A 12560-nucleotide genomic window follows, 5' to 3' on the forward strand; every position below is an offset into this window, starting at 1 on the left:
TCAAATTCTTACCAGACTTTTATAGTTGAAACGTTGAAACTACAGTGCTTGAATATCGTAGGAGAGACGACTTTCATATCCCATTGTTCTTCTGAAAGTAATACAAAAAAGGAAACAGTAATAAGTCATTTTCCAGATCAAGACTTATCACTGCGCTCATTGAAAATCACTTCCCCAGCATTGACCTCTGAATTTTGCAGTAAAACAAACAGAGAAAATTTAAAAGAAAAGTAAAATCGTGTGATCAAAGAATCCCCTAGTTTTCAGTTACTTTACAGTTTTGGCTGAAATCAAAAGCTATCGAAACCAAAATCACAGTTTTCTCAATTCTCCAAATGTCTCTGATCATTAAACCTTTAATCCTTTCTTGACGCCTTTTTGTAGTCTCCATATCTGATAAGTATTCAGTTTTCTAAACAAGGCCATCCCACCTCGAAGACAAAACGTCTTCTGATGACCACTTGAAGAAATTTGTCGAATTGGGAGGTAGAACATTTACTTTTTTGCAGGATACAGACATAACAAAAGGAATCTGTGACTGTGACCGGAACCATATTCGTCGTGTTTTTGTTGTTTATTATAAAAAAAACAACACAGAAACTTTGTAAAAAAGAAAATTTTCAGCAAACTTGAAGCACAGTACAATTTGAAGTCAGTGTTCTGTACTCTTGTTCTGTACTCTAGGTAATCTCTTGATTGCAAAAGAAGATATTGTCATATAATATCTTATAATCTATACATTTTCTCAGCGGGATGTCAAGTTCTGTTACTTAACCTTGTGTTGTGTGTGTTGCTTTTTATGGTTTCCTTCTTTTCTACTGACTAGACATTGAATGAAATAATTAGGAATGAAGAAAACATTATCCTTTCTATACAGTTTCACTTGGTGTATCTTCGAAACGGATCATTCTAATCGCTTGTATAATTTACATTTAAATTTACCAGTTCTCCCTTCCAAATGACTGTTGAAAAGTCAATGATCGGTTTCCGTTTTTAAAAGCTTTTCATTCAACTGCTAGCCGTTAAAAAGGATTTTTGGAAGTTTGTTATTCTTGTTTTTGATTTTTTCTCAAATAAACTTTTACGTTCTATGTACTCTGGTTTTAATAGACTTACGAATTCTCACTTTCCTACCGTATCACCTCTCTTCAATAATCATCTACATGATCTATAAAACTATGTAGGCCTTACCTTATTTTCCACTTTTCATCGAATTTGAACGTATACATTGAACATCTTCCAAAATTCACAGCTTCTAGTTTTTTCAAAGATTCGGACTGACACTTTTCACTAATCGTTCCAACAAATCTCCCATTTTTCCACAATAAAAACAGAAATAATTAACCATGTCGTTCACCTGCTGACCACATTCTAATTTCAATTCGGCCAGTCCGATGTTCTTTTTTCCCTCTGACCTCTTCTTCATCCTCTTATTACACACTCATCATCATCATCATCAAGTGCTAGTAGACACATTTTCAATTCCATTTGTCTCTCCAAACAATTTACTTTTTCTTGTTGTTTCCTTTTTGTTGTGATATGTATTGTTTTGTTGATTCTTGAAGATTGGTCATTGAAGAATCTCAAATGATATCATAAATGGTCAAGGTTGGGGGAAAGCCAATTCGGTGTTGCAGAGAGGAACCTGATTCATTATTGAAAAAAAAACTTTTGAGTGAAGCATCTGACACCTGGGAGTATCTCTTAACAGTTCTTTGATGAACAAAATTGATATGGTAACTTTAAAAAATATTTTATTTTGTGGCCTGTACCTTTGCAGACTGCCTTTACCCGTTGATTCTTGTACTCTTTTGTTATTACTTTTTTTTTCGCAAACGTGGGAAATATGAGTCTGCACTATTCAGTTGCACTTATTATTATTCATCTCAATTTCATAAGTTTTTCTAATTGAATGCTAATGATAAAGCTATGTTTTTTATTATAAAAGAAATAAGGCGCATTTAGAGAATCTTGTCTGAAACAATGAGTGATATCTATTTTTCTATTCATGACTTTATTTTCCAGATTATCACATTTCTCAGTTTTTTATCTAGTCAGTTTCTGGGGTGTAAAGTTATCTCTCCGCCCACTTTTTGTTTCATTCATGCACTTTTCAATATGGGCGGTCCAAAGAATCCAACGGAAGACGATAAAGATACTGATATCGAATGGACGACGATGATAGTGTAACCGTTGTTCTTGTATCAGTCTCACTTGAATGACTGAAATGTTCTTATGCCTTTGAGATGAATTTCAGAATGTATACTTCTTTTTGAAAGTGATTCCCAGGGTGTTCCAAATATCATTCTTCGTTTTTTTTTCCATTTTGAACTGGTTTCTCTCCTCAATTTCATTCGCAACTATACGTTGACCTCTTTTTTCTCACTTTTTATATGCGGATGGATAGAAAGTTTTCACTCGTTTGCCATGTTTGTCTTGAAGTTTTTTTTTTCTTCTGGAGAGGGAAACTCCGAATTTTAAACTGAAATATTCAATGCAATAGGATTCAGAGAAATTAGAAATGTTCATGTTCCAAATTTTACAGTAGACCTCAAAATTTTAGGCTTACTTCTTTCTTTTATTATTTGATCTACTCGTGGAAGTTCTTCTCCACGCAGACTACACAAACTGTAGCCTACACAATAACATCTTCCCAAGTCTCTCGGTTTGAAATTCCCTTCATTACCCTTTTTTCATTTTCTTTTTCTTATTCCAACATGAATTTCTAGGCTATAACCCTTTTAGAATGAATGATGATTCTTTTGAATCTCCAACCTTCTTAATCATTACTTAACATATCAAATTGTTCAAAGTATTAGATACGAATGATTACTGTTCTTTGACAATACAGAAAAAATCAGAAAATTTTTTCTTCTTTTTGTTGAATCCTCTGTGTTTTGTTTATTTTCTTTTTCATTTATACATTGTACCTACTCTTCTTCTTCTTCGTCCTCATCAAGATAAAATCTATTCCTTTTTGGTTCCAGATGGCGCCGACTCCGCCTCCAACGTCCTCTTCCCTCATCCCGGAGGATTCCTCTTCATCCTTCATCGCCTCTTTTCAATCTTTATTCCCAACTTTCCACGTTGAAAACGGACTTCAATTGGCTGTTACAATGATTCTTATGATTCCAGTTGTTTATTTGGGATATCGGTTACACAGGTGAGTAGGATTCTACGTTTTGGAAAGAGATTCTCTGAAAATGAGACAAATATCTTCTTTTTGAAAAATACGATTTCAGAACATTCTTCGCATTCCTCAAAGCTATTTTCATCTACGTGATAGCTCCGTTATTCTACAAACCAAACCTGGAACAATATCAACATAGATGGACAGTTGTATCAGGTGGAACTGATGGAATTGGAAAAGCATACACACTGGAATTGGCAAAAAGAGGACTCCGGAAGTTTGTTCTCATTGGAAGAAATCCGAAAAAATTGGAATCAGTGAAGACAGAGATTGGTAAGATTCATAGTCCTTCGGATTACTTCCAACAGATGATATTTTAGAAGAAAAACACTCGGACGCTCAAATCAAAACGTTTGTATTTGACTTTGGCAACGGCGATTTCGCTCGTCTTCGAGATTATATCAGCGACATCGATGTTGGATTTGTCGGTAAGAAAGAAGTTGGAAAATAGGGAGAAAATATGAGAAAAAGGAGTGAATATAGGGCAGATTGGACTGGTTGATTACTGAAAAGATCTTGAGAATATAGGAAACATTCTTTGAAAGAATTTAAAAAAATGTATACAGTAAGAACAAAGATTCTCAAAAGTGTTTAGTCGCTTCCACCCTCATTTTTTCTATTTACCCAGTCATCTGAATCATTCAATTTGCATTTGGTTGTCTACTTTTGACACTACAGAATGTCATTACAAAACCGGTAATTTTGATTGAATTTATGTAGAGGAACAGTGGCAATTTAATCAATTTCCTAGTTTTCTCAATATTCACGTGCCACAAAGTTGAGCAAGGTTTTGAAAAAAAACACACATTTTCAGTTAACAGCGTCGGAACTGGTCGCGAAAATCTCGAAAGATATGGAGATAATCCAGCAGAGGACACACAAATCTTGAAGGTTAACGGATTGGGAGCCGCTGAATTCCTTTCATGTGTCCTTGCTCCAATGGAAAAATCCGGCGGAGGTCAAGTTGTTGTTCTCTCTTCTTCTCAAGGAGTTCGTCCAATTCCAATGCTTGCTGCTTATTGTGCAACCAAGGTAGGTTTACATTTTTTAAACTTCTTCAGAAATAAGACATTTATCTCTTCATGAATTTTCTATTTCAGGCACTTATGACTTTCCTTTGCGAGTCTATCGACCGCGAGTACAACACAATCAACGTACAAACTCTGATCCCGGCATTGGTCGCCACTAAAATGACCTATTATACTGTGAGTTCTGCTTATCCTATCTGAAAAATATTTTAACATTTCAGGAAGGCTCTACATTCGTCGTAACACCAGAAAACTTCTGTCATCAAGCTGTCGGTTCCATTGGACTGACGAAAAAAACTGCAGGCTGTTTGAACCATGAACTCCAAATGCTTGGATTCCACTTTTTCCCGTGGACTATCCTCAAGTACATCATCATGCCTATCTATTACCATCAAAGGAAGCGTGTCACTCAACTACACAATACTGAACAACAACAACAAGTTCCACTTCAGGATATGATTGAAGAGCCAGTTGTTCCAACGAAAAAGGTTATCACCCGTGACTCGGCCACTGCATAAATATAGAACTTTGAAATTTCCCTCTGAAAATTTGCTTTACTTATCATTAATAATCACTAATAATCTCTCATGTACTTATTTTCTTCTCATTATTTCGTTATTTTGGCAGTTTCACTTTATCAGACTTGCAACGGGCCGGGCCGGGCCGGAATGAAAATTTCCAGGGCCCGGCCCGGCCCGGAAGTTCAGTACTGAAAAAAATTCAAATTTTTTTTTCGAAAATTTCCCGATTTTTTTTGAAAAATATTTCTTAAAAACAATTTTTTGTAGGTTTCGAAGGTTTTTGAAAAATATACTTGAGGAAAAATATGAAAAATTTTCAGAAAATAAATTTTTGGACAAAAAATTGTAGTGAAAAAAGTTCAAAAATTCAAATCCGGGCCGACCGGGCCGGGCCGGGCCGGAATGAAAATTTCCAGGGCCCGGCCCGGCCCGGCCCGGTCGGCCCGGAAGTTCAGTACTGAAAAAAATTCAAATTTTTTTTTCGAAAATTTCCCGATTTTTTTTGAAAAATATTTCTTAAAAACAATTTTTTGTAGGTTTCGAAGGTTTTTGAAAAATATACTTGAGGAAAAATATGAAAAATTTTCAGAAAATAAATTTTTGGACAAAAAATTGTAGTGAAAAAAGTTCAAAAATTCAAATCCGGGCCGGCCCGCCGGGCCCGGAATCTTGCAAGTCTGCACTTTATTCGACCGGAAAACATAAAGATTAGTTCTCGACTATTTCAATTTTCAAGTTTCGCGCGCACAATACGGTAACACGGGATCAGCCTGCACATCAAACGCAAAGCACAAACTCAAAATTCAAATTAAATTTTTTCGAGGGTTGAACTGCTTTGCAAGTTTATTTTCAGTTCGTTTTGACTTTACAATTGATATCTCTAATTTTAATATTTTAAAAGAACAACTTTCCGATTTATTATACTTTCTTATAGAACTATCGGTGTCCTGAAGAAAGGTTTTCTCCCTCGATGCAAGTAACTGAAAAAATGTATTTTTTTCGGAACATGAATCGAAAGAAAACTTTACGTTTTTCGCTGAAAACTGAATTTTACTTTTCAGGGAAAAATATTGCTGTAATCGTTATATACTTTTTTCTTCTAAACGCATAATATGTTGTTCCCGCAGACTCTGTGGCTCACGGGTCATCATGTCGCCGCCGCAACGGTATCAAAAGGATCAATATCAGAATTCACAACATCAGAACTCCTCTTCACAACCTTCCCAGCCTATGGTTCATTATCCTCCAACACCATCATCTCATCCAACCACTCCGGTCCCCCTCTATCCGACTGGAGCAGCCGCAATCATACCGGCTCCACCGACTTATGAACTGATTCCCAACCGGATTTTTGTTGGTGGATTCCCAGTTAACGTGAGTTGCTTTGTTTTACTGCAATATTCTATTATTTTTGAGACAACCGAATCTGACCTGCGTGAGCATTTTGAGAAGTTTTTCCCAGTGAAAGATGTGAAAATGGTCAAGTCCCTCGATGGAGTATCCAAAGGCTATGGATTTATCACATTCGAAACGGAAGATCAAGCTGAAGAGATCCGCCAACTCAATCCAAAACAGCTAGAGTTTCGCAGCCGTAAGCTCAACTTGGGTCCTGCTATTCGTAAAATGAATGCCAATGCGTTTCCTCCTGGTATCTCGAAAATTCCAAGTTTTCTTAGGTTAATTTCAATTAAGGTTACGCTATGGTTCCAGCCTCTCCAGGTTCATTCGGCTATGCGATACCCGCTTCTCCAGGTCCATATGGTGGTTATCCCTTTTCTACAGCACCATCTGTATTTGTCTATCCGCCTGTACCAAATCATGAACAGAATGGACAGTCAGAACAGCAACAACAAACAACGCCGCAACTCAGTCCAACCGGTATCCAACAGCAGCAGTCTCCCCAAGTATTTTTTGAAAATGAGCAAGAGTCTATCAGAACTTATGCAAGCGCCGTTGCTGGTGAGTATGAAATATGATTGAATTTTTTTAAATTTGATTTTTTTAGGAATCGATAAAATGGAACAGTTGTCTGAGGATAGACCGGTATCTTCTCCACAACCACCAAGTCTATTAAACGGTTCATATTCGAATGGACAACAACATTGGAATAATAGCGAACAACAACAGCAGTCGAACGACTCAAATCACAGCTCACCGTACAACAAGGAGAATTATTCTCAAGGATATCAGTCACCACCATACCAGCCGTTTACCCAAACTGGGGTAAGTAGAAATAAAAAATGAATGAAGACAATGCAAGTTATCGATACTGCTTTTCATTTCAGCTTTACTTGAATAGTCAAGGAATTTTCCAACCCAGCTATGGTTTCATGACTCCACCCCCCGGAGTACACTATGCACCAATGATGCATCCACCATATTGGCAGCAACAGCAGCAATACCCGAACAATGGGTTTACTGGCTATGGCTACAACAATTGGGTTGGTCCTGCTGGAGATGGATCGCAAGCTTTGCAACATCAATCTCATTTTTATCAAGGGTATCCTTCACAATATCCACAGCAAAACGGAAAAGATGAGAACTCGCTTTCGCGTCCACTACAAGCTCCACGGCCAGGAAAGAAGATTAGAAAACCATCGGAGTCTAATGAGAAGAAGAAGAATTCGAGATACTCGGGACACATCTCTCCCCTTTCTGCTTCTCTCCAATCGCTAGCCATTTCTTCGCCTACTAAAAATTAGACGAAAATTTTCATTTAATTTCTACCGTTCGTATTTCCTCCTTTTTCAAAAAGGTAAGTTTCCCCTTCAACCCATTTTCGAATTAAAATTCGATTTCAATCCCCATCTCCCATTTCTGTCATTTGTATCCTATACACACCTGTATATCTGATTCAAACACTAGAATTTGTCAGATTTTTCCCTCCATGGCTTCCCAAGATTACTTTTTTTCTCAATTTTGTTCCATTTTGCTGTGTGCTTTTGAAGCAACAAAATTTGATATTTCTAAAACACATGAATTTCAGACCCCCGAAGAATTCTCCCTTTTCCAATCTATTGTATGACCCACTCTGAAACAAGATGAAATCATAATAATCACATCCCGCCCCTTATTCCATGACACTCTTGGATTATAGAACCTTTCAATTGTTTCCGATCCCAAAGTGTAAAATTTCGCGTCCTAATTTAATAAATATGCACGATGGAGATTGTGACTAGTGTGTCTTCGAAGTGTTTTTTTCTTTTTTCCGGTTCTATGTGGATTATGTCCATAATTCCTAAAAAATTGTTACTTCAAATCTTGCAATTACTCCTGAATAATTTGAACTGCCGTTCTTAAGTCGAAAATTGTAGTATTTTTCGGCAAAATTGGAATTTTGCAATCCTACTCGGGATTTCTACGTTACCACTGCCTCTCCTATTTATTTTCTTAATTTTTTTTCAACCGGAAACCTTTTTCTCTTATCCTTCCGCTATCATCAATTCCCTTTTCACACACTGACAACCTTTTATTTTCTCTATTTCTCCTGACTTCTCCTTGTATTCACAGATAATCTTCTCTTTTCATAACACTCTGCCTCCTGATGATTGTGATTTCAAAAAGAGAATCAAGGCGATCGGCCGTCGGTTTTGTGACATTTTCGAGATTCTAGATAGTTTGTTTTCTGGCAAACTGGTAAACCCTTATGATAAGGGCATCGGAATGTTCAATTGATTGAATAAATCTTCAGCAGGTATTCAGAGATAACATTTTCAAGCTTCTGTCCATATTACAAGAATTATCACTCAAAAAGCCAAGTACAGTCCCTGTATCAGCTCAATTCTTATGGTACATTAGAACAGTACCTCTATTCTGACATCTCTACACTCTTAGGAGTCACGTATATTTTTCCTAATGTTCACATCGAACTTATGAATCATCAGAACGGTTTTAGATCATGACTTATTTTTCGGATTCCTCGTTTTTTGCCGTTCCAATTCTCTGTTTCTCTTTATCTTCCACACAATTTTCGTCACTTTTTCGTTCAATTTGATCTGATAAATTGATAACCACACCCTCCCCTTTCATGTCGGAAACAAAAGCCAACGTGTTTCCGTGATAAATTCTTCACTAACCAATACCTTCGACTTTCTTTTTGTTTCGGTATCCAGTGAACCTAAACTTTTGTGGGTCTAACAGTTCTGTAAAGTAAACGAAACATGACTCATTGATATTTAGGAGAACAACAAGTAAAAGGTTATGAGCCACGGTGGTCTTCTTGCAGAAGAGATCCTCAATTGGGTTCCTTGTTCGTCACATACTGGATTTCTCTGACTTGGCCTTTAGTATAATTTTAAACTACTTTAAATCTGGTATTTAACAATATAGTGTGAAACTTTCACACCGTGATATTATCAAAACCAAATAACCTCACGACACTCCCAAACATACCATCCGAATATTCACGGAATTCTATTGAATTCTTACCAGTTTTATGTCGTTCCCTCTTTCATACCCGCTTCTTGTCCTCCAAGTCGGTCAGAAATGCACACTCAATGGCCATTTGTGACTCACTGACCACTTTGCGTTTCTCTATTTATCCTAATTCTTCGAACTATTTCGCCTTCCTCTCCGCAATTAGAATATTGAATGTCGTTCGTTCTCTCGTTCAATGCCTTCCTTCTCCCATTTTTGGTCATGTTTATGTTTCTATTTCTATTTTATCATCTGCGTCTTGTTTACCCTCGCTATTTTAACTGATTATCGATTGATTCTCATTTCCGGTGTATTCTATTCTCCTTGTCTCAACAATTTCCCTTTTTCTTTGCCGCTTGTATTAGTGTTTATCATTGAGAACAAGTGAATACATGAAGAAAGAAGTGTTTCTATCAAAAATTTTTAACTACTGGGTGATATATGCAACTGAAAACTTAGTTGTTTAGTTTCTCCTATTTATTGTATCAAAATGACTGTTCCAGCTTGACAAATTCTTGAACATGTTTGCTTCAATCGAAATTCTTATCTTCTTCTGTCTTCACTGAATTCTAATAACATGAGTCATTTACTCTTGTTATTTATTTAGTCTTCTTTAGAGTTATCCTTCCAACAATTTTCAGTCAAAAAGTTGTTATATTTTGTCTTAGTGTCAACCATTTCATGTCTCCTAATTCTACTACTTCAAGTTTCTCTTTTACAGACATTCTCTCATGTAATCTTGAGTCGACTCGACACAACTAATAATACCCGTAAATCATGCGATTTCTTTTCGTTCTGTTGCCTCTCGTTTTCTATTTCACACAACGTTTCCCATAGGTGTCGCCTCTCGTTTCCTCTAATCCTCTCTCAAAAGGGAATGGAAAACAAAGAAACTAGGTACTTCAAAAGTGATATCTCCTCATTGAGAAATGATTTGTGCCACACCTTGATTTGTTATTTGTTCCATACCTCCTACTGTGAGTAGATTCATTAGTGTCTCCAGTATTATAAATACTTTGCTACACACTGTAAATCTTAAGTAAATCCAAAAACTGTTTTGAACTTCTTGTATCGGTTTCGATCCAACTCGAAAAATAATAAGCAACGCAACCAAGAATTAACGAATTTTCATCGACTTCTATTTAACGTTTTGGAACATCCATCGATTTGTGAGTTTGTTATAAGTGATAATCGTTTCTTCTTCCGTTTCAATTTATTGAGGATCAAGGAAGAAACGAAGGAGCGCAATCGGTGTAAACATGAATGAACAGGGGGAGGGGAAGATGAATGCATTAATGAATTGAAACTGACTGCCAATGCTCTTGAGAGTAAGAAGAAGAAGAGCACGAACAAAAGAGTGAATGAAAGGGAAAGGGTCCCCGTCGTCTTTCCGAATGAACACTTTCATTTTGCACATTCTAAAAAGGCTCATTTGTGAAACATGGTTTATTAGATTCTAGACTCCTATTTCAGTTAACACAGTTTCTTTATTGCATAGGTAACCCGAAATTTCATATAAGGCTTCTATTTATACTACTACTTTCAGACCCTTGTTTTCGTTTCTGTAGAATTATTATCGAAATAAAAAAGTTCCGATATTTTTTACCGACGCGTGTTTGCGGACTCAGTGCAAAATTTAATAATTTAGCACTAAGTCAGCAAACACGCGTCGGTAAAAAATGTCGGAACTTTTTTGTCGCGACAATACTTGCAATTTTTTTTACAATTGTTTTTGCCCGACTCCCGAATTAATACTATAACGTCAATAGGCATGCTAATATGCATATTTACAGTTTGAGTAAAAACACCCTCTATAAATTTCCTTTCCGGAATATTGTTCCTAACTCTTTTCATTTCCAAAATGTCTTCCGTTCTTTCTTCTCCTTTTCAGTCCGTGCCCGGTCAGTTATGTTTGCATTTCTTCCTTTTTCCCTTGAGACATTCAGAATCTGTTTCTATTTCGTTTCGTCGCCTTTTCACGTCAAAAGTGAAGAAATGTGTACTAAACCCTCTCACCCGTTTCCATCTAATCCGGGCATCTCTCCTCTCGTTCCATAATTTGGTAACCCGACAATTCTAAATTTGAAATTCCTGCTAAATCAGAATATTCCGTCCGAATGGCTCGTAATGTTTGGTAGTGAAAGAGAGAAAGATGAGGAAGCGGCATGATGTTTATGTGTGTTGTTCGGATTATTTGATTACTTCTTTCGGGTGTCTTTTCTCCGTTTTCATGCCAAGCTTCTATATGAGAAGCCAAATTTCTGACAATTCCAAGTATCAACTGATGGTATCGGGTAATTTTAAGAGAAGTTTAGGTTCACGATAATCTGATTATGAGTGTACAATGATTCATAAATAGTTTAATGAAAACTGTGAAGATTATTGAGCCCACACTGTAAACTGAATCATGATGGCTGTTTCCCTCCTTTTTTTTCATTTGTCCGATGAGTAAGTGTCACCGGATAGTCTATCTTCTGAGTGTCGGGGGTCGGTTTGTCAAAAAGACAGATGTCCATTCCTCTTTTTTCCTCGCTTCCCTCTTTCTCTCATTCAGTCATTTTCTTTTTTCTGTGATGACCCCGAGGTGCTAATGTCTGTCCTCTGTGGGGACCTCTGTGGTAGAAGGACACATACACATCTGTTCATTTTCAAACTGACCTCTTTCGTTTCAATCTCTCTCGAAGTGCACTTTTTGCTGCACAACTTGTCGACAATCGAGAAAAACGTGAAAATAAAAGAGAAAAGGATGCGTAGTGAAACCACTTTTTCTCTTCTTTTTCACTCGTATTCACCCACTCACTTCATTCAATGACGCCTGTTGGCACAGTGAAAACGAGTGTGCCTCGTTGTCCGAACTCGCACTGATTTCCACATTTCATTTTCTTACTTAAAAATAATTAAATTTCGTTCATCAAAATACTGAATATGTAGACGGCTCATCTGTCTGGATTCTCGACAATTTTCTGTGTCAGAAAATCTCATTTCTTGTTTAACTCTTTCTGCACTTGCAAATTTCCTCAATGAGTTCTCTGCAAATTATGTTCACGTTCCTGTACAAAAATCTGAAATACCACATGAGTTTACCGCCTGACTGTCCCCTCACCTTGCCACAATACTCACCAATTTCCGGTGAATGCCCACCTTTTCTATTCTTCTGTTTCTTTTTGCAAAACCGGTCGTTCACCATTTCTGTCTGTTTTGTCCTTCAGGATTTTCCATTACTTTTGAAAATTTTCCCCCGTTTTTCCATCATTTTCTGGTAAAGTGACACGGTGACAATGATACCTTTGGAGTGGGCGGATGTATGGAGGAAGGTGGTTTGACCTACACGTCTAATTAGCTTTGTCGCTCAATTTAATCAGTTCGTTTCCCTAGTTTCTTTCCGTTAGTCAGTTGAATAAAGAT

General features: G+C 36.9%; 2 protein-coding genes across 2 annotated transcripts; both read left to right on the forward strand.

Moving 5' to 3' along the window:
- Positions 1-2987: 2987 nt before the first annotated feature.
- GCK72_006032 (uncharacterized protein) lies at positions 2988-4736 on the forward strand (the record flags this gene model as incomplete). The annotated part of the gene is made up of 6 exons (XM_003108744.2): positions 2988-3163; positions 3243-3463; positions 3511-3618; positions 4005-4222; positions 4291-4395; positions 4440-4736. The coding sequence occupies 6 exons, from the start codon at positions 2988-2990 to the stop codon at positions 4734-4736; spliced, it is 1125 nt and encodes a 374-aa protein (XP_003108792.2).
- Positions 4737-5888: 1152 nt separating this feature from the next.
- Positions 5889-7441, forward strand: GCK72_006033 (uncharacterized protein; the record flags this gene model as incomplete). Its single annotated transcript, XM_053725446.1, has 5 exons — positions 5889-6113; positions 6156-6387; positions 6432-6698; positions 6745-6962; positions 7025-7441. The coding sequence occupies 5 exons, from the start codon at positions 5889-5891 to the stop codon at positions 7439-7441; spliced, it is 1359 nt and encodes a 452-aa protein (XP_053589640.1).
- Positions 7442-12560: the final 5119 nt, after the last annotated feature.

The sequence above is a fragment of the Caenorhabditis remanei genome, chromosome II, assembly GCF_010183535.1.
Source record: "Caenorhabditis remanei strain PX506 chromosome II, whole genome shotgun sequence".
NCBI lineage: Eukaryota > Metazoa > Nematoda > Chromadorea > Rhabditida > Rhabditidae > Caenorhabditis > Caenorhabditis remanei.